This window comes from Petaurus breviceps, unplaced genomic scaffold (genome assembly GCF_028583685.1).
Source record: "Petaurus breviceps papuanus isolate PSGF00001 unplaced genomic scaffold, PetGlider_PUasm1.0 38, whole genome shotgun sequence".
Taxonomy (NCBI): Eukaryota; Metazoa; Chordata; class Mammalia; order Diprotodontia; family Petauridae; genus Petaurus; species Petaurus breviceps.
Window position 1 is genome coordinate 92,402,517 of NW_027186304.1, and position 23,214 is coordinate 92,425,730.

Here is a 23,214-nt window from a genome sequence, read left to right on the forward strand (position 1 = left end):
TGGTCTGAATTTTTACTCCCAATTTTGAAATTTGCCTCTAAATTCCAAATTTGACTGTCAAATTTAGACATGAAGCATTTTGAGTCTTAAGTGTTTGTTTCTGTGTCCTGATTTTTGACTCCCAATTTTGACTTTCAGTCTTGAATTTTGACTCCCTAAATTTGATTCCTCATTCTAAATTTGAGTGTCAGATTTATACAGGAAGCATTTGATGTCTCAAGTGCTTGACTCTGGCCTAGAGATACAGATGAGAAAAATTGAGGTTCAAAGATGGGAAATGACTTGACTAAGTTTACAGAGGTAGTACATTGTAGTACTCTGAATAGAACCTAGATCCTCTCATTACAAAGCAAGTATTATGCATTGTACCTCACTATCTCTATAAGATAGGGTAAAATTATTTTACTTAATTTAGAAAATAGTCATACCTTTCACTCTTATACCCTTCTCCCCCAAAATCTTCAAATCTCTATTAATAAGAGAATAGTAAATTAAAAGAACTCTGTGCTTCCACTTCACATTGACAAACATGATAAAAGACAGAAATAACCAATGTTGAAGAGGTCGTGGGAAATATAGGGTCACTAACAGTTAGTCATTAGAGCTGTGAATTGATCCAACAACTTTCAAAAACAGTTTGGAATGATGAGAGAATAGTCACTAGACTTCATACTCTTTGACCTGATTATAATGCTACTAGACAAATTCTAATTAAGTCAGTCAGAAAAAATGGTCACATATATACAGAAGTTTGGGGCTCTCTTCTCTTCCTCTATGGTCTCTCAATAATGATGTAAGTTCCATTATTATTATTAGAAAGATGAAGCAGTGAGGTGGCACAGTGGGTAGAGTATCAGGCCTGGAATCAGTAAGACCTGAGTTCAAATACAGCCTCTGACACTAACTAACTGTGACTCTGAGCAAGTCACTTAACCCTGTATGCCTAAGTTTCCTCTTCTGTATTATGAGCTGGAGAAGGAAATGGCAAACCACTTCAATATCTTTGCAAAAAAAACCCATCAAATGGAGTCATGAAGAGTCAAACATGACTGAAAGGACTGAGCAACAACAAATTAGGAAGATGATTCCAAGGTATACATATCCAACCACCAGCGTCTTCAGTGAGAACTTCAGTCTTGCATCTCCAATTATGTATTGAACATTTCAGACTGGATGTTCTGAGTTTGCATGTCTAAAACTGAAGTAATTTTCTTTCAACCCTAATCTCACTCCTTATTGAAATGTCCACATTTCTGTCAAAGGCACTAATGTCTTTTTAAAGACACCTTCCTTCACATTTTTTCTTTAATTCCATTGATATTCTTGACCTTTTGTTCTTCCAGATGAATTTTGTTATGATTTTTTTCTATATCTTGAAAATTATTTTTTGGTAGTTTGAGTGTTATGGCACTAAATAAGTAAATTAATTTAGGTAGAATTGTCATTTTATTATATTGGTTCAGCCTACCCATGAGCAACTAATATTTTTCCAGTTGTTCAAATCTTATTTTATTTTTGTGAAAAGTGCTTTCTAATTTTGTTCATATAATTCCTAGGTTTGTCTTGTAGACTTTTTAGTGCTTTATATTGCCTAAAATTATTTTAAGTGAAATTTCTCTTTGTATATCTTGCACTGAATTTTGTTGATAATATATAGACATATGGATGATTTGTGTGGGTTTATTTTTTATTGAAACTTTGTTAAAATTGTTAATTATTTTAAATAGTTTTTAGTTGATTCTCTAGAGTTCTCCAAGTATGCCCATCATATCATCTGCAAAGAATGATAGTTTTGTTTTCTTATTGCCTGTTCTATTTCCTTTAGTTTCTCTGTCTTTTCTAATTGCAGTAGTTAGTATTTCTAGTATAATATTAAATAATAGTGGTGATGACGGGGATCCTTTATGAACTCCTAATTTTATTACAAAAGCTTCTATTACAAATAGAAAGCCTCATTACAAATAATGCTTGCTGATGCTTTGACATTTTAAGGAAAGCTCCATTTCTTCCTGGCTTTCTAGAGTTTTAAATAGGAATGTGTGTTGTATTTTTTTTTTTCAGAAACCCTTTCTGCATCTATTAAATAATAATATGATTTCTGTTGATTTTGTTATTCATATGATCAGTTATGTTGATAGTTTTCCTAATATTGAACCAGCCCTGCATTACTGGTGTAATTCCCATCTGGTCTTAGTATATGATCTTTGTGATATATTGCTGTAATATAAATCTCCTTGCTAGTATTTTGTTTTAATTTTTGCATCAATATTTATTAGGGAATTGATCTATAGTTTACTTCTATGCTTTTCCTTTTCCTAGTTTTGATATCAGTACCATATTTCTGTCATAAAGGGAATTTCATAAAAATTCTTGTTCATCTATTTTTTTTTCAAATAGTTTATATGGTATTAAGATTCATTATTCCTTAAATGTTTGGTAGAATTCCCTTATGACTCTATTGGCTTTTGGGGATTTTTTCTTAGGGAGCTCAATGCTGGCTTGTTCAATTTCTTTTTTTAAAGATAAGGTTTTTTAAGTATTCCATTTCCTCTTCCACTAATCTGGGCAATTAATATTTTTATAACTATTCATCAATTTAACTAAGCTTATTTGATTTATTTGCGATTTGCTTTAATTTCTTCTTCATTTGTGGTGAACTCACCCTTTTCATTTTTTATACCGATAACTTGTTTTACTTCTTTCTTTTTTAAAAATCAAATTAACCAAAGATTTATCTTTTCCCCCCATAAAATCAACTTCTAGTTTAAGTTCAATGGATTTCTTACTTTCAATTTTATTAATCTCACTACTGATTTTTAGGATTATAAATTTAGTGTTTAATTGGGGATATTTAATTTGTTCTTTTTTCTAGTCATCATAGTAACTTTCTATGGGCAGGTGAAGCACCAATGCAATATTTGCAGCACCCACAATCATGATAAAGACTGTGACTATAAATAACTCATGACGTTCAATCACAAAATATACCAGTAGAGATGTTTCCTATTTCTTTTCTATCTAACCAAAAGTCTTCTAAACAATGTAAATCATATCCTGCTGAGCCAGGTGTTCCTATATACAGTGCTGGGACATCTTGACTCACAGTCCAATACTCAATATTTGGTATCTTATGTGTCTGCTGTTTTCTAATTTGCATATTTGGGGTCATCATTCTGGCTAGAGGCGTACTTTCTCCCAGTGGTCTATTATTCAAATTACATAAAGCAGTGAACAAATTATCTTTCCAATGTTAATACAAATTATTAGAACTTAACTTCCTTAACTGTTCTTTCAATAATCCATTCATTCTTTCAATTAACCCAGATTCTCATAGATAATATGGGATATGATATATCCATTCTATTTTGTTTAATATACAATATCTGACCCAGTACATTTTGAATCTGCATTGGGGTTCCATAATATAGACTTGTGAAATCTAGAGTTTCCTGGGTTGCCTTCTTATAAGGACAAGACACTATTGAATAGGTGTCAACACAAGTACATATAAATTTGCATCCTTTTTCTTGGGGTAGGGGACCAATATAATCTATTTGCCAGATTTGGGCTGGGACTTTTCCCCTTGCTATCTCCCCAGTTACTACCTGAGGAACAGTTCACTCCTTTTCCAATTGACATATATGACATTCCTCTGCTATCTGTTTTAACAATGAATGAGAGATACTAATACCTTGATATTGTACCCACCAATGTGTGGCCTGGGCCCCTAAATGGCCATCCATTTTCTGGACCCATTTTGCTAATACTGGATCATTACTTGTTGTCAAAGTAGGGACAATGTGTTCAGTAGCAATCTTCGCTAGTCGATCAGCATGAGCATTGTATTCATGTTCTGGCGTGGTGAGGGCCACATGGGCATCTACATGAAAAACTGACAAATCAGTAACCAAAGATACGTCCCATATATCTTCCCATAATTCTTTGCCCCAGACTTGTTTACCATGAATTTCCCAACTTTTATTTTTCCACATGGGCATCCATGTAGCTAATCCATTAGCTTCTGCCCATGAATCAGTGAATATATGACACTGTCCTCCTTGTTCTGTTTTGATGGCTTGATGTACTGCCATAGGTTCAGCATATTGACTACTTCTACCTATCCCAGTACTTTCCAAAGTTCTTCTAGTACATGGGCTATAGGCTACTGCTTTCCAGTGTCTTTTTTGGCCTGAATATTTTGCTGCCCCATCAGTAAACCATGCATGTTTTTTATCTTCTTCAGTTAGTCCATCATATCCATAATTTCATCTTACCAAGGTCTGTCTGTACCAACTGTTGCCTTGGTTCAAGGGATTTATCATGTCCCTCAGTATCGATGTTAGCTATAGATTCATGTAGGGCAGAAACTCCACTTTTGCCAGTTTTAGTTCTATTTTGAATACACCAATTCCATGCTGGCCTCTTTGGCATGTCCAATTCTATGAGAAGCTGGGGTACTCATTACCCAGGTCATAATTGGGATCCCAGGCCTTAATATCACTTCATGGCGCAGAGTCAGTTGTTCAATCTCTACCAACGCCCAATACACAGCTAATAACTGCTTTTCAAAAGGTGTATATTGCACTCCAGATGAAGGAAATTTCCTGCACCCAAATCCTAAGGGTACATTTCGGCTTTGTTGTTTCTGCCATAAGCTCCAGTTTGCTTAATCATCCAGTACAGTCACTTGTAATTCCACTGGACCATTCTGCATGGGCCACAAATCTAGAGCCAATTGTATAGCAGCTTTGGCTTCCTCAAAAGTTTTATTCTGCTCAAGTACCTAATCAAATTCTTATTCTTCCTGGTAACTTTATACAAGGGTTTCAAAATCTGTCCCAGGTGTGGAATGTGATGTCGCCAACATACAAATAATCCTACAAACTTTTAGGCCTCTTCTTATTGGTAGGAATAGGAAAATCCTGAATCTTTTGTTGGACTTGGGGCAGAATCTCTCACAGTCCCTTATTCCACTGTATTCCCCAAAATTTTACATTTTGAGCTGATCCTTGAATCTTTGCAGGGTTAATTTCCCACCCTTTGCTTTCATATGTTCAATCAAAAGTGTCAAACTCTTCTCTACTTCTTTTACAATTTTTCTCTGTATCATAATATCATCAATGCAGTGGGCAAGCTGTATACCAGATAGCTTTAATTCATCCAAATGTTTGGCCACAATCCCATGAAAAATAGTGGGACTATGCAGATATCCTTGCGGCAAGCAGATGAAAGTATATTGTCTGCCCTACCAAGTGAAAGAAAACTGGTTTCACTGTTTAGAGTCTATTGAGATGGTGAAGAAGGCATTATTGGCCAAATCAATCACTGCATACAAAGTCCCATCATATTTCTAAATCTTTTCTATTAAAGTGGCAGTATCTGGAACAGCAGCATACAAGGGAGGAGTCACCTTATTCAATTGTCTATAATACACTGTCATTCTCCATGTCCCATCTGATTTCATACTGCCCAAACAGGATTATTCCATCATGTGGTTGTAGGGACTAATACTCCTACTTCAACATATTCCTTTATAGTATTGGCAATTTCATCTTGCCCACCTAGCACACTATATTGCTTTGAAGTAATTGCTTCAGAAGGTTCAGGAAAAGTGATTGGGTCCATTTTTATTTTTCCCACTAAAACTGTATTAATTCCTATTTTCCTTACTGCAAATTGATATCTTCCTTCAGGTAAATTCAGAGTCATACCTTTCAATATATCTATTCCAATGATGTATTCGGGATTGGGTACAATGACCACAATATATTCTTTCTTAGTTTAACTTGTCTGGCTGATATTTCAGCCTGTGATAGTAATAGGAGATCCATGCTTGAACTTATCAGGGTTCCCATAAATGAGGGAGGCCTTCTCCCCAGTATCTAACAAGGCCCTGGATACAGTATTTGATCCATTTTTCCAATATATAATCAGATTGATATGGGTTCTGCAATCTTGTCTGTGTATTTCTTTAATCTGAGCAGGGGCTTGGCCAATTTCCTATTCTCCCTGAAGGTGTGATGAACTTGGACACAGTGGTTTAGGAGCATCTGTAGCCCTCTCCTCCCTATTCCTTCTGACATTAAGCCCCTTATCACAGTATATTTTACATAGTTCATTAGTTGGAATACCATCAATTTTTCTAAAATCAACCTCTACTCTCAGTAGAGCAGTAAACAATTCTTTTCTTGCCAGTCTATTCTGACTTTGAATTCTCTGGACATTTACTTTTCTCTCATGAGGAAATGTATCTTTTTCCCATTCTCCTAAGTCACTTAGCTGTGAAATCTTATCCAGCACCTCTGACAGAGGGTTCCCTATTTCACCAATTAGTAGAGTCAGAAGTAGGGGCTTATGAACAAGAGGAGCTGTCTTCACCATGATATTTCTATGAGGAACTGCTAAGGGGACATCATGATATGTATCTGAATTTCCAACCTTGATAGCAGTTTTCATTACTTCTTTCAACTTTCATATGCAGTCTCTAAGTGAATACCAGGGTCTGTCTCCACTAGGCCACATAGAATCAGCAGGATACATTCTATTGCATCCATCAGCAGCTAATAGATTTGTCATATTGTTACCTCCTGCCAAATGAAAATCTCTAAAAGCTTGATGGACAAAAGGATTCTGGCAAATACTTATAAATTTCAAGCAGCCCACTTTATCTTCCACTATCCCAACAGCTCCTTCATCACTGATTCTTACCATTCAAGACATTAAGGATTCTCCCATCCTTTGGGTGAATCTGCTCAAAATATCAGTAATCTATTGAGTGAAATTCTCAAGTATCTCCTTGAATACTGCTTGCCTTCCCTGACTCTCCTGCCTTCTTCTCGGTATGGGGTGACCTTATGTAATGGGAATGTAAATTTTAAAGATCTTCCCTGCCCCTAGGCTAAAGTGCACCTGGAGCCTGGGGTAGGAGGCTTGTTTTTCAGTAGATACTTTTTGATTGGCCAGTGGGTCCAAAAGGTTGTTACATTCTCTGAGCCAGGAGAAGGCTATATAAGCCCTGATGTAAGCCCTTTGTTTTGGGGCTCACTTTGAGAAGTGTTCTGTGATTTGATATGGATTCTGGGAAGCCATTATCCAGAGCCCCCCGGCTTTGAAAAACCCAGATGTTGAAACCCAGATGTTGATTGGGTATGGATGTAATGGTTGGACAGTTTGGAAAGCTGTCTACTTGATCTGTTTCTGTCTTGATAATTCTGCCTGTATACTTTGAAGTTCGGGGTGCTGACCTTTTTTGCCTGAATGAGGTAAACGACATATGTTTGACTGATTAAAGTAAGCTTGTTAACCTATTTTGAGTCACTTTCCTTTAACAAAGCAGATCTAAGAACCTGTGCTGGCAGCCACCCTGGGAAAGCTGGGGTGCTTGCTGCTACATCTTCTTCCTCCATAAAAGCTTCACCATGAAACAATGTGTCATTCTGTATTGTATTACTGTATTGTATCACCAATGCACTTTCTTGGGAGTTGTCATAGCAACTAGGCTCAGACTCTACCAAAGCTATATAAACTTTCCTCCTGTTACTTTTTTGCTTCTTTTTCTGAGCCAAATTTACAACAGCCCTCTCAGCTTCCAGAGTACTTTCCAGTACTTTCCAGTACTCTCTCCTTCCACCTCCTTCTCCAGGTTGCTCCTCTAAAGGAAGTCTCGAATTCTGGCCCTTAGCCAACTCTTGTAACAGCTTGTCTCTGCTTTTATATACAATACGGTAGTCTGTCAGCAAAACCAGCCTCTCCTACTCACTGCCTCCAGTTCTCTCAGGTTTTATTGGTATTCTTTGTAACCATGTTTCTTAATCTCTAGGTTCTCCCTGCTGCAATCTCTGCTTCCAGTTTTCACAGAGCCCTGTACTTTTAGACCACTCCCTTGGTAGGGAGGCATAACGGAAATCCTCCCATCCTGGGATAGCCCATTTCTTCTTCTAAATCCCTTCTGCCTCCAACTAGAGGTCTGCTATTTTGAGATCCCCTCCTTGCCACCAAATGTACCATCAATGCATATTTATAGCACCTACAGTCACAATGAAGACCATAACTATAAGTATCAAATGATGTTCAATCACAAAATATACCAGATTCTCCAGATAGAGGATAGAGCTAAGGCATTGATTTAGACATCAGAAAACTGAATCCCAAAATCAGTAAGACGATTCCATCATAGTACCAAAGATATTCAGAAGCCATAAGACTGAGAGCCATGCCATCTTTTAGCCTTCCCACAAACCAATACAAAATCAATATTTATTCACAAAGCTCTCTATCTCCTTAATGAGTGTCCTCTCTCATTAAGAGAGTCTGGCCAGCTCTGAACCAGCTTCTTGTGGGCTCTGCTTCCCTTCAGCAAAAATCCTCTCACCACAGGCTCCGTGTGACTCTACTTGGCCTATTAGGGGGCAGAGTTTATCTTCGCAGCAAGAGAGGTCTTCAAACTACCCCCCTAGGTCTATTAAGGGGCAGGGAAGATCTTCAAATTCCCATTCCCATTACAGCAGCCTCTTTTTTTTGTTGTTCTTAGCTCATTTTTTTTTCCAGACTATCTCTTGAGTTTTAACTTTACGTTAAAGTTGCTATCTACTCCTGGGAATGAGGGGTCATTGTAACAAGCTTCAGGTTTTTCATGCTGTTCTTTTCAGAGCTACTTCTAAGGGATTGTAAATTTTCAGTTCTTCCAACTTGGTTTGATCTTAGAGGTGTGATTTCTGTTCTTCTGGTCTGTGCTCTGTTCTGTGTAGTGACCAAATGTACTCTTTCTCACCAGAGAACTGCAACCCAGAACCACAAATGGGTAAAACACAAGAGTCCTGCTTCCAGTGCCAGCAAATGGTCCCGTGTAATCTCTTTCTGACCAGTTGCCCAACCTCATTGCCATCTGTGGGCTGTTGTTCCCAAGACCTGCTGGTTTGCTGATGAGGCCTGCACTGAACTGTTCTCCACTCTCACCCCAGCCGGACAGACTTTTCCTCCTGACCTTGTAAGTTGACTTGGGCTGGAAAATAGTTTTACCCCATCTTTTAGTTGTTTCTGTTGCTCCTGAATGTGTTTTGAGGTATTATTTTAGAGATGATGGGAGGAGAATTTGGGAGAGCTTAGGCAAGTCCTTGCATTTACTCTGTCATTTTGACTCTGCCCTACATATCCAATGTCTTTTCTCCACTAAGCTACCTCTTGTTCCCCATCACCTGCAGTGTAGATTATTGTTACATCCTCCTGAAAGAGTTCTCCCTATTTCAAGACTTGCCTTTCTCCAGTCCATCATACACACTACTGCCAATATAATTTTTCTTTAGCACAGATCTGACCACACAAATCCCCTACTTGACCTAAACCATTGGTTTCCTATTACCTCTATAATAATATATGAACACCCTTCCTAAGAGAGAATTTTAAAATTCTATACAACCTAGATCCAACTTATCTTTTCAGCTTCATTGAATATTATTTTCTTTTCCACATTCTGCCTAACTAGACTTCTCTATTTGTTGTCATTGTTCAGTCATTTCAGTCATGTCCAACTTTCATGACCCCATTTGGGGCTTTCTAGGCAAAAACGCTGGAGTGGTTTTTCATTTCCTTCTCCAACTCATTTTAAAGATGAGTAAACTGAAGTGAACAGGGTTAAGTGAGTTACCCAGTATCACACAGCTAGTAAATGTCTGAGGCCAGATTTGAGCTCATTTTTCTGACTTCAGGCCTAGCACTCTATCTACTGTATCACCTACCTGCACCCCAACCTTCTGTATGCTTCTTACTACAGGCATTCCATATCCTGTTTCTTTGCCTTTGCACTGGCAACTCCCCTCATGCATGAGATTTACTTACTCCTTACTTTCATCTCTCACTATCCACCTCTTTTTTTTTTAATAGAAAGATCAGACACTATCTTCTGCAAAAAGTTTTTCACAATTCCCTCAAGTTCCTATTGAACTTTCTCTCAAACTACCTTGTATTTAACTACTTTGTATATATGTATTTATTAACTTTATATTTATATTTTATACATACCTGTCTAATCGACTAAAATGTAAGATTGTTGTAAAGAGGGATTATTTCTTTCTTTGTACTACCAGGTCCTAGCACAGAGTAGGTGCTTAATAAATACTTCTTGATTGATTGATGGATTGCCTGATTGATTGCTGTGGGAACAAAATAATGGAAACAACATAGATGTCCGTTGATTGGAAAACAACTAAGTAAGTTTTGCTGTAGAAATATAATACAATTTATTTGTATCTTAAAAAATGAAAAATACATGGAATTTTGAGAAACATGACAAGACTTGTATGAGATTACATAGAGCAAACAAAGCAGAACCACAAGAACAATATAAAGTATAATGCAAAGAAAAACACTATTGAAAAACATCAAAACTCAGAAGAATGACATTGACTGTTACTGGTCACACAGAATAGATAATGAAACATTCTTCTCTCTTTTGGGTAGAGAGCTGTTCATCTTTGGGTGTAGAATGATGCACACCAACATGTATAAGTGTTCTATGTGTTACCTGTTTTCTCCTGTTTCTAGGCATAATTTTTAGAAAGGTGGGGCAGGGGAAGAAATATGCAATAATAAAATAATATTTTTAAATTGGCATCAAACATTTAAAAAAAACTTGAAATAAAGAGATCAGCAAAGAAGAGGTGGGCTAGATGATTTCTAAAGTCCATTCTAGCTCTCATATTAGGTTAATTCCCTCAAAGACCTTAGTTCTTTCCTGCTTGTTTAAATAGGATTCAATATTTGAAAAAGAAAATGTAATTCCGAAGAAGCCAAAGTCCTTTTAAATTAATTGCTATAACTATTGAAAAAATACTAATTAGCATTTATAACATAATAAGAAAAAAATCCAGTCCAATTAACAAGAAATTAACACACACACACATTAGCATTCCTGGGAAAACAGTCACTTCATTGTGTGTGTGTGTGTGTGTGTGTGTGTGTTTGTGATTTTTTTATGTGAGGGGACCGTTGGGAAACAGAAAGAGCCATAACAATGTTCAATCCAACCTGACCACCAAACATCAGATTCTTGTTTTACTTCAATGGATTACATGAGTTCATTGAGGTGGGTGCTCCCTCCAGTGGTAGATGTCAAGAAAGTGACCATCCTGATATTCAGAAAATGGCTATACTGATTTTGAGAATAGAAGAAAGAGTGAAATCTAGAGATCTGGAGAAATATTGTGGTATAATGGATAGAGTGTTGGACTTAAATTCAGGTAGCCTGGCTTAAATCCCACCTTGGATGCATACTAGCTGTGGGTCCATTGGCAAGTCACTAAAATTTTTCAAAGTTCAGTTTTCTTATTCATAAAATGGGGACAATAATGCACATAGGACCTAATTGTCTCACAGTGTTTTGAATCCAAGGAAAAATATAAATACTTGCATGATACAGGGCAAAATGTGTAACCAATCTATATTCAGTGGATCATCTCTAATATTTCTATGACATTGTTAACTTTCTCACTTTAAAATGAAGCAGTTATACTCAATAGCATTGGAAGTCCTGTCTAACGCTATTGGATCTATGATTCTATGTAAATGCTTAAAAAACTCACAAGTTTTATATGTATACTATATATATGTGTGTATATAAACATATACACATACATATGATGTGTAAAACAATGTAACTATGTATATACGTTTATATATATGCAAATATGTTATATATATATATATATATATATATATACATATATATCACTCCAGAGCCATTATTTTTTCCATTCTATTGCAAATCTTTACTTTTGGTTCTGAAATAAGATGGCAGAAGAAATGTCAGTGGACCCTCTCAGTACAAAGCAGCATGCCAATTACTCTGACTTCGTGGGAAAGCAGTTTCTATTTACATCTTACTCACATCGCAATAAGTTTATTACTATTGCACTTACACTGTTATTGGGCACTTCCTGATTACTTCTTAAATAACTTATGCTTCCACTTATGACATGTAGATCCTTGTTTATTCTTTGGAACTGGCTCTTAATTGTATGATCAAGATCTTACTTTGTCTCAGAATAAAACTGAGCTTCTTAGCACTCCTAAGAAAGACTCTGCAGCCAGAGAACCTGGGATAAAATCTTATCTCTGTTACTACCTATATGACTTAGGACAAGTCATTTACTTAACACTTTGGTTTTCAGGTTCTTCATGTATAAAATGACAGAAGTGGATTAGATGGCGTTTAAGGTTGATTCCAGTTATTGCTGTATGGTCCAACTAATCTCTAACCCCGAAGAGCAGAAGATGAGGAGTTAAATAAGAATATGCTTCCCCATTTTTTTAAACCCCTAAGTTAATTCCCTTTTTCTTTAAGGCTTACTAAGTTGGTAGATCAGAGAAATACTGCAGACATAATGCCTAGAAATTTCCACATTTTTTTTCTCTTTTTTTCTTTTCTTCCTCTTTTTTCCAGAAGGAAGACCTCACTGACTTCTATATAGAATTTGGCACTATTGGCCATTCCCTTCCTCTTTCTTTCCCTAGGCTTCAGAGACACCACACTCTTAGTTCTCTTCCTACTTCAATAAGTACTATTTACTTTCATACCACAAGGTTGACTTCTTTGGATTCATTATACTCTCTTCTGGTTGAATTCAAATAACAGAGGGAGTGTTTGACTTGGCATAAAATCAAGATTCAAATCCTGCCTTAGATAGTTGCAGGCTGTGACCCTGGACAATATACTTAATCTGTCTTGGCTTCAGTTTCCTAATCAGAAAAAGGGGGGTTTTGACTAAATGATGTTGCCTTCTTACTTGTCTGCACCCAGATTTCACCTCAAATCCTTCTTGACTCCAAGCTTGGTGCTCTTTCCACTGTGTCATATAGTTGCTTCTCTGGCTTTTCTTGTTAATGGATCTGAATGGATCTTTAAATCCCTGGACGCAAAGTACCTCCTTGCCTCACCTATCTACTTTTACTGGCATCCTGAAGTCAGAGACAACCAAGGGCATACTGGAGTCAGTACCTGTTCTTGAGAGCTGGTTGTTAAATTTTCAGTGTAAGCATTTACACCTTGGAAATTGGCAAACACTATAAACCGTGTTTCCCCAATAATAAGACACTGTCTTATTAATTTTTTGGACAGAAAAACACCAGAGGGCTTATTTTCAGGGGAGGGCTTATTTTAATGAACATTGACAGCAATTTTAATAAACAGGTAAATGTGAACAAAAAAAATGTACCTTTATTCAATAAGCAAATCACTGGGGAAGAACAGGATGACGCGCTCACTGCTGCAGCTCTGATTGGATGCAGCTCGAAGCGCGGCATGCGTTTCACGGGGGGGGGGGGGGGGGTGATAAATCCAACCTCAAAATAAACAAGAAAGAAGTTAAGGATGTGAATAGAATTTTAGAGGAGGGTGGGTATGATAGATCTCTGGAGAAAACTGAATGGGGCTAAAAAGGAATATACCTTCTTCTCAGCGGTACAAGGCACATACACAAAAATCAACCATGTACTAGAACATAAAAACCTCACAATTCAGTGCAGAAAGGGAGAAATATTAAAAGCATCATTCTCAGATCATGAAGTAATAAAAATCATATGCAATAAAGGGCCATGGAAAGAAAGACTAAAAACTAATTGGAAACTAAACAATTTAATCCTAAAAAATTAGTGGGTCAAACAAGAAATCATAGAAACAATCAGTAACTTCATTCAAGAGAATGACAATAATGAGACAACATACCAAAATTTGTGGGATGCAGCAAAGGCAGTTCTTAGGGGAAGTTTTATATCCCTGAGTGCATACATGAATAAATTAGAAAAAAGGGAGGTCAATGAATTGGGCATGCAATTGAAAAAGAGAGAAAAAGAACAAATTGAAAATCCCCAATTAAATCCTAAATTAGAAATACTGAAAAACAAAGGAGAGATTAATAAAATTGAAATTAAGAAAACTATTGAATTAATAAATAAAACTAAGAGCTGGTTTTATTAAAAAAAAATCTATAGACTCTTAGCCAATATGCTAAAAACAAAAAAAAAGAACAACAAAACCAAATGATGAGTGTCAAAAATGAAAAGGAAAATTTTTTAAAAACCTCCAATGAAGAGGAAATTAAAACAATAATTAGGAATTATTTTGACAAATTATATACACATAAATTTGACAATCTTAGTGAAATGGATGAATATTTACAAAAATATAAGCTGCCCAGATTAACTGAAGAGGAAGTAAATTACTTAACCCCATCTCAGAAGAAGAAATTGAACAATCCATCATTGAACTCCCTAGGAAAAAATCTCCAGGACCAGACAGATTTACTAGGGAATTCTATCAAACATTTAAAGAACAATTGATTCCAATACTCTACAAACTCTTTGGGAAAATTACTGAAGAAAAAGTCCACCAAATTCTTTTTATGACACAAATATGGTACTGATACCTGAATCAGGAAGAGATAAAATGTAAAAAGAAAATTATAAACCAATTTCCATCATGAATATAGATGCAAAGATTTTAAATAAAATGAGAGAAAAAAGACTACAGCAACATATCACAAGAATAATACACTTTGAACAGGTAGGATCTATTCCAGGAATGCAAGGATGGTTTAATATCAGGAAAACCATCATTATAATTGATCATATCAACAATAAAACTAGCAGAAACCACATGATTATCTCAATAGACACAGAAAAGATTTTTGACAAAGTACAACATCCATTCCTATTAAAAACACTAGAAAGTATAGGAATAAGTGGAGCTTTCTTTAAAATAATAAATAGCATCTATTTAAAGCCATCAGCAAGTATTATATGTAATGGAGATAAGCTAGAAGCATTTCCAATAAGATCAGGGGTGAAACAAGGGTGACAACTTTCACCCCTCTTATTCAGTCTGGTACTAGAAATGTTAGCAGTAGCAATTAGAGAAGCAAAAGAAATCAAAGGAATCAAATTAGATAAAGAAGAGACCAAGTTATCAATCTTTGCAGATGATATGATATACTTAGAGAATCCTAAAGAATCAAGTAAAAAACTACTTGAGACAATAAATAAATTTGGCAAAGTAGCAGGATATGAAATAAACCCACATAAATCCTCGGCATTCCTGCATATTTCTAATGAAATCCAAAAACAAGAGATAGAAAGAGAAATCCCATTTAAAGTTACTGTAGACATTATAAAATATTTGGGAATCTACCTGCCAAGACAAACCCAGGACCTGTATGAACACAACTAAAAAACACTTCTCATACAAATAAAGTCAGATGTAACTAATTGGAAAAACATCAATTGCTCATGGCTGGGTCGAGCTAATGTAATATAAAAATGACAATTTTACCTAAATTAAATTACATGTTTAGTGCCATACCAATCAATTTACCAAAAAATTACTTTATAGACCTAGGAAAAATAGTAACAGAATTCATTTGGAAGAACAAAAAGTCCAGAATATCAAGGGTATTAATGAAAAGAAATGCTAGGGAAGGTGACCTAGCTATACCAGATTTTAATCTGTGTTATAAAGCAGCAGTCATCAAAACTACTTGGTACTGGCTGAGGAATAGAGCAGTGGATCAATGGAATAGATTGGGTACACGAGACTCAGGAGTCAATGACTATAATAATCTACTCTTTGATAAACCCAAAGATCCCAGTTTTGGGGATAAGAACTCATTATGTGACAAAAACTGCTGGGAAAACTGGAATATAGTATGGCAGAAACAGGGCATAGACCATTATCTAACACCGTATACCAAAAATTAAGTCTAAATGGGTGAATAGTCTAGGTATAAAGGATGATACTGTAAGCAATCTGGGAAAGCAAGGAACAGTTCCATCAGATTTATGGAGAGGGGAAGAGTTCATGACCAAACAAGAATTAGAGAGCATTATAATATGCAAAATGGATAACTTTGATTACATGAAACTGAAAAGCTTCTGTACAAACAAAGCCAGTATAAACAAGATTAAGAGGGAAGTGGGAAATTGGGAAAGAATGTTTACAACCAATATCTCCGATAAAGCCTCATTTCTAAAATATACAGAGAACTGAGTCAAATCTATAAGAATACAATTCATTCCCCAATTGATAAAAGATCAAAGGATATGAACAGACAGTTTTCAGAGGAAGCAATTAAAGATATCCATAAGCATATGAAAAAATGCTCTAAATCACTATTGATTAGAGAAATGAAAATCAAAACAGCTCTGAGGTACCACATCTCACCAGTCAGATTGGCTAAGATGACAAAACAGGAAAATGATAAATGCTGGAGAGGATGTGGAAAAATTGGAACACTAATACATTGCTGGTGGAGTTGTGAACTGATCCAACCATTCTTGAGAGCAATCTGGAACTATGCCCAAAGTTTATCCTTTGACCCAGCAATATCATTCTAGGGTTGTATCCCAAAGAGATCACAGAAGCAGGAGGAAGACCCATATGTACAAAAATATTTATAGCAGCTCTTTTTGTGGTGGCAAAAAATTGGAAATTAAGGGGATGATCATCAATTGGGGAATGGCTAAACAAGTTATGGTATAAGAATGTAATGAAATATTATTGTGCCATAAGAAACAAAGAGCAGATGGACTTCATATCTACCTAGAGAGGCTTATATGAACTGATACTGAGTGAGAAGATCAGAACCAGGAAAAAATTGTACACAATTACAGATACAATGTATGTGTGATGACCAACTTTGATAGACTGGACTCTACTCAGAAATGCAGAGCTATAAGTAAACTCCAGAAGACTCATGATGGAGAGATATGTCTACATTCAGAGAAAGAACCAGAAAGAATAGAGTTTGAATGCAAATTGAAGCAAATTACCTGCTCTCTTTCTTTTTCTTGTTTGCTTTACTTTCCTCTTTCCCATTGTTCATTCTATCCCATACAATCCTTCTTTATAACCTGACCAATGTCTAATGTGAAAGTATATACAAATCCTGTACCTGATTGTACGATGCCATGGAAGGGCGGGGGGAGTCAGGGAGGGAAGAAAATTTGTAACACAAAGAACTGGGGAACTGAATTTTATAAAGTCAAAGTAAATGAACAAATCAATAAAGACAAAAAAAAGTTAAAAAAAAAGAAAAAAATTATAATGATTTGTATTTTTCTGAGGAGAGGTCCTACTAATGGCATTGTATATCCTATATGTAAACATTCAGTAACCAATGAATCAAAAAAACGCTGGAAATTCACTATGATACAGAAACAATTATCATTTTTTGTAATGCTTTATTAACTTCTAGTTTACATCATTCATTTCTGCAACATTTTGAGTTACAGACTTTATTCCCATTTGTCCTCCTACCCACCATCCCAAAATAGCAATCCCACTGGATATCCCCTCCTCCAATCTGCTCTCTCCCATATCTTCTCCCATACCCCCTCTGACTTTCCAGTAGGTCACCGTGGATCTCTATGCCCCAGTGCCTGTATATCTTATTTCCCAGGTACATGTTAAGTAATATTGATAATAGTGTGTATATACATTAAACATTTTATTTTAAAGCCTTGAATTCCAGATTCATTCCCTTCTTCCCTTGTCACCCACCCTTACTGGGAAGATAAGCAGTTCAGTATAGGTTGTACATGTGTAGATATGTAAAACATTTCCATAGGGGATATAATGTGAAAGACTGACTATATTTCCCTCCCTCCTATCCCACCTCCTACTTGTTCTTTTCTCTACTTTAATCCTGTCCTTTTTCAAAAGTGGGTGCTTCCAAGTTCCCTCCCCCCCCAGCCTGCCCTCCCTTCCATCATCCCCCCTCTCATCCCCTTCCCCCCTGCTCTCCTGTAGGGTGAGATACCCTATTTAGTGTATATGTCATTCCCTCCCTAAGCCAAATTCAATGAGAATAAGGTTGACCCATTCCCTTTTGCCTTCCTGTTCTTCCCCTCCATTGTGACCATTTTCCCTTGCCACTTCTATATGAGATAGTTTGCCCCATTCTCTTCTCATTATATTCCTCTCTCACTTCTTAATTTCACCTTTTAAGTATCATCCCTTCCTATTAAATTGGTCCTGTGCCCTCTATCTATGTATTCCTGTACATATATATATATATATATATATATATATATATATATATATATATATACACAATTCACATATGTATTCATATGCCCATATACCCTGCTATATAGACATATATATGAATATACACACACACACACATTTCTATTCCCTTCAACTATTCTCATACTGAGAAAAGTCTCATAAGTTACAATTATCACTTTGCCATGTAGGGATACAAATAGTTCAACTTTGATAAGTTCCTTATGGTTTCTTTTCCCTGTTTACCTTCTCATGCTTCTCTTGCTTCTTGTATCTGAATGTCAAATTTTCTATTCAACTCTGGTTTTTTCATTAAGAATGCTTGAAAGTCCTCTATTCCACTGAATGACCATATTTTCCCCTGAAACATGATACTCATTTTTGCTGGGGAAGTGAGTCTTGGTTTTAATCCCAGCTCCTTTGACCTCCAGAATATCATATTCCAAGCCCTTTGATCCCTCAGTGTAGGAGCTGCCAGATGCTGGGTTATCCTGATTGTGTTTCCACAATATTCAAATTGTTTCTTCCTGGCTGCTTGTAATATTTTCTCCTTGATCTGGGAATTCTGGAACCTGGCTATAATATGCCTAGGAGTTTTCTTTTGGGGATCTTTTTTTAGGAGGTGATCAGTGGATTCTTTCAACCTCTATTTTGCCTTCTGGTTCTAAAACATCAGGGCAATTTTCCTTGAGAATTTCTTGGAGGATGATTTCTAGGTAGTCCAATTTGGCTTTTCAGGTAGTCCAATAATTTTTAAATTATCTCTCCTGGATCTATTTTCCAGGTCAGTGGTTTTTCCCATGAGCTATTTCACATTGCCTTCTATTCTTTCTTTTGTTTGGATCTGTTTAATAGCATCTTGATTTCTCTTAATGGCACTAGCTTCCCTTTTGTCCATTCTAAATCTGAGGGAATGATTCTCCTCAGTGAGCTTTTGAGATTCTTTTTCCATCTGGCAAATTCAGCTTTTTAAGGGATTCCTCTCCTCATTGCCTTTTTGAGCCTCTTTTGTCATTTGAGTTAGTCTGTTTTTTAAGGTGTGATTTTTCTTGCATCATTCTCATTTCTCTTCTCAATTTTTCCTTTACTTCTCTTATCTGCTTCTTAAGGTCCTCTATGTCCTGTAACAAGCTCGTATTTTCCTTTGAAGCTTTTGGTACAGGAGTTCTGACTTCACTGTCTTCCTCCTGTTCCATGCTTTGATCCTTTTTGTCCCCAAAATAGGAGTCTAATGTTGGATTCTTCTGTTTGTTTTACTTTCTTTGCCTGGTCATGTTGCCCCTCAGTCACTTGACCCCTAGCCTTTTTGCCACAGTAGGACTCTGCCACCAGACAGAGGAGCTTTGTCCCAAATGCTGGGGTTTTCTCAGCTGCCAAAGGTATTAGTTGGGTGCTCTCTCTGAAGCTTCCACATGCTCTGGCAAGCTGGTCTCATACCCCAGGACCTCCACCCTAGACCGCAATCCAGATCCAAGCAGGTTAAAGCAAGAGTGATTACCCCTCAGACTGGTTGCTTGGTCCCTCTACAATCTGCATTCCAGGAGCTGAAGCTGCCTTGTGGTGGCAGTGGCTGCATGGCCATGGCACCTCAGTAGCTTCTTGCCCTGGGGGCAAAGGCCAGACCACACTCCCAAAGTCCACACTGCACTGAACTCTCACTTTGTCCTTAGCATCTATGGTTTGATAATTATGGAAACCACCACAACTGCTGGTAATTTGAAATCCCTCCACCTGGCCGCTAGTCAGGCCCACCCTGAGGCTAAAACCTCCTGCTCGAGCTAGGGGCTAGGCTCAACTCCCAGAACTCTGTGCTGGCCACTTCCTGCTAGCCTGTCGGGCTGTTCTCAGTGGGAGGTTAGCTACTCTGTGTCATTTTGTGGGTTCTGTAGCTCCAAAGTTTGGTCAGAGTCACCTTTTACATGAATTGGAGGAGGTAGGAGCCAGAGCCCTGAGGAACTCCTGTTTCTACTCCTCCATCTTGACTCCACCCCTCAAAACAATTATCATTAATGCCTAGTGTAGATGATGTGATCTTTGGAAGACAACCAAGACTTGATCTTGAAAATGCATACATAGCTTTTTTGATAATATGCAATGCCAGAAAAGCTATATTTAAAAAAAAAAGTTGATTCCTGGCACCCCAAAAAACTACCATAGTAATTTTCATATAGATTTCATCCTATACTAACAGATTGGGTCATTAAAAATTTTATTATATATCCTATATCTGCTTCATAAGGAGTTCAGATGTTAATTCCACTACTACTTCTTATAGTGTTGAGCACTTGGTTATGGATGTTGTTGTTATCTATGCCATCTATTTACATGTCCTTAAAATTTTTTACCCTCATAAAGGTAACCCTCATAAAGATTCTGCATAGGTGGGAAAGTAATTATATAGTTTGAAACTATTTTAATGATAGTCTTTTAACAAAATTTACCATTACATTAATAATAGGATAAATGAGGCCTTTCTAGTAAGATCAGCAGTAAAGGAAGAATGTCCATTTTCACTACTACTATTTGATATAGCGCTAAAATGATAGCTAGAGCAATAAGGTAAAGAAAATAGAGGGAATTAGCATAGGTGAAGAGGAAACAAAATAATCACTTTTTTACAGGTCGCATAATGGATTACATAGAGAATCCTGGGGAACCAGCTAAAATTTTTATTCAAACAAAAAATTAAATAAAGTTACAGGATATAAAATAAAACCACATAAATTACTAGCATTCCTACATGCTACCATCAAAAACCAGGAAGGAGGGGTAGAAAGATAAATTCCCTTTAAAATATCTACAGTAATGTATAAAAAACTTGAGATGTATAAAATACTTGCTACATGGAGCAACTATATGGATATAATGTATGGATATGGATAGAATATATGGAACTATATGAATACTCAGTCTATGTGGCAACAAAGACAGAGCTAAATAATTGGAGAAATATTAATTTCTCAGTCATAAGCTGGACCAATATAATAAAAATAGCAATTCTACATAAACTAATTTACTTCACAAGGGAACAGAAAAACTGGTCACAGTTCCAAAGCAAAGAGGAGCACAAGGGCTTGTGACTGCAGGAAACTAGAGGCCATTCCTGGATAAAGACCAGAACATAGACCAGAAGAGCAGTGACCATACCTCTCCCAGGAACACACCACTTTTGAAGCATTAAAAAAGTATGCAGCCCCCCAGAACTAGCTCTAAAAACAACAGCATGCAAAAGCCTGAAGCTTGGGACAATGCCTCCCCACACCAAGGTGAACAGAGCCCAACTTTAACATAAAGTTCAAAGGCAAGATGTAGGCTGGGAAAATAAGCAAACAATAACAACAAAAGAGAATTTGACCATAAAAACTACTACAGTGGCAGGGAAGATCAAGACACAAACTCAAAAGAAGACAACAATGTGAAAACACCTGCAAGCAAAGCTTCAAAGAAAAATGCTAAGTGGACCCAAGAGTTCTTGAGAGAATTAAAAAGATAAGAGTGGTGGGAAAATTGGGAAAAGAAACAAGAGTAATGCAGGAAAGTTATTAAAAGAGAATTAACCACTTGGCCAAAGAAGCACCAAAAAAAAAAAAGCTGAAAGTCTCAGACAAAGCAAAAGCAAAATAGACTTAATTAAGAGATAATCAGGAAAATTACATTATGCTAAAAGGTACCATATACAATGAAGTACTATAAAATTTTTTTACAGAAAATTTCTCTGATAAAGGTCTAATGTCTCAAATATATACTGAAAAATCAGGTGAGTCATTTATTCCAGCCCAGAAGTGTAGGGGGATAGAAATATAGATTGCAGACTTTGTGGGCTGTCTGGGTGCACAGTATAGTGGAAGCAGCATGGGCGTTAGAGGTACCAATAACAGTGGTGTCATCAGGAGTATCTGGCACATAGTGCAGAGGGACAGTAAAGGGACTGAGCACCAGGTCATAAGGAGGTTCCCCCTACACTACACTGGGTACAGGATCAGGTGCCATTTGTGAACTCCATCACTCATTGCCTGTTCTGGGGTTCAGTTCCAGGGCAGAGAAGAACAATTTCAGTTTGGAGGGAACAGGAGCCCTCTCTACCTGGGTAAGAAACAGAATGCAGATCAGGAAAACAATGGCCAAAACTCTCCCTGGATCACACCACATTAGAGGCACCAAAACTTAAAGGCCCCTAGACCAAGCTGTGAAAGCAGTAAAATATAAAAATCAGAAGATTAGTCACTCCCAGAGGTGAACAAATTTCATCTATGGTTGGTTGTCCTTTGTTCTAGCAGAGGACCAAAAGGCTGTCATTAATTTGGAGTCGAGGTACAATGTGTCTGTGACTGTTTAGACCAATATGAGCTTAGAAGACTACCACAAGTCAGGCAAAAACAATCCACACAAACATTTGTAGCAGAAATACCACTAAATTTGTGCATGTCCCGTTTCTTTTGAGTTACTGTGCTTCTCTCACAGAGCACAGCACCTTCTCTGATGAGGGCATGCCATGCTGGATGGTTCCTTGCCAGTGTTTCCCATGTCACAAATCAATTCCAAAGTTCTTCAGAGAGATCTTGTGAATATTTCTGACCACCATGTGAGCACTTGCCTTGTGTGAATTCTCTGTAAATTAGTCTTTTAGACAATGTACATTTGGCATTAGATCAATGTAGCCAGCCCATTGGAATTACACTCTCTTCAGTAGAGTTTAAATGTCTGGCAGTTTAGCTCAAGAAAGGACCTCACTATCCAGTACTTTATCTTGCCAGGTGATCTTCAGAATCTTCCAAAGATGATTCAAATGGAAGAGATTCAATTTCCTGGAATGGCACTGGTATACTGTCCAGACTTCACAGACATACAACAATGAGGTCACCACAACAACTCTCTAGACCTTCAGTTTGATAGGTATTCTAATATCTCTTCTCTCCCACACTTTCTTTTGGAGCTCACCAAACACTGAGCTAGCCTTAGCAGTGCATGCATCAACCTTATCATCACGTGTCATGCATCATCTATGTAGACATCCCTGGAAAGTATACTGCCAAGGTAAATGCACTTATCTACTTTTCTCCATTTGCAGTAACCAGTGACTCCACATATGGATGGTGTGGTCCTGGTTGGTGGAGAACAGAGTTTTCTTGGACTTGATTCTTAGGCCAAAATTAACACAAAGA

At 36.9% G+C, this 23,214-nt stretch overlaps 1 protein-coding gene across 2 annotated transcripts in view; it reads left to right on the forward strand.

The window, feature by feature from the left end:
* The window catches only part of ZC2HC1A (zinc finger C2HC-type containing 1A), a 153,287-nt gene that overhangs the window by 25,925 nt on the left and 104,148 nt on the right, over positions 1 to 23,214 (forward strand). For both annotated transcript variants that reach the window (XM_069100158.1, XM_069100159.1), the window contains exon 3: positions 8,774 to 8,986. In XM_069100158.1, the coding sequence (XP_068956259.1) occupies positions 8,922 to 8,986 (65 nt within the window). In that variant the 5' untranslated portion in view covers positions 8,774 to 8,921. The remainder of the gene's footprint in view (positions 1 to 8,773; positions 8,987 to 23,214) is intronic.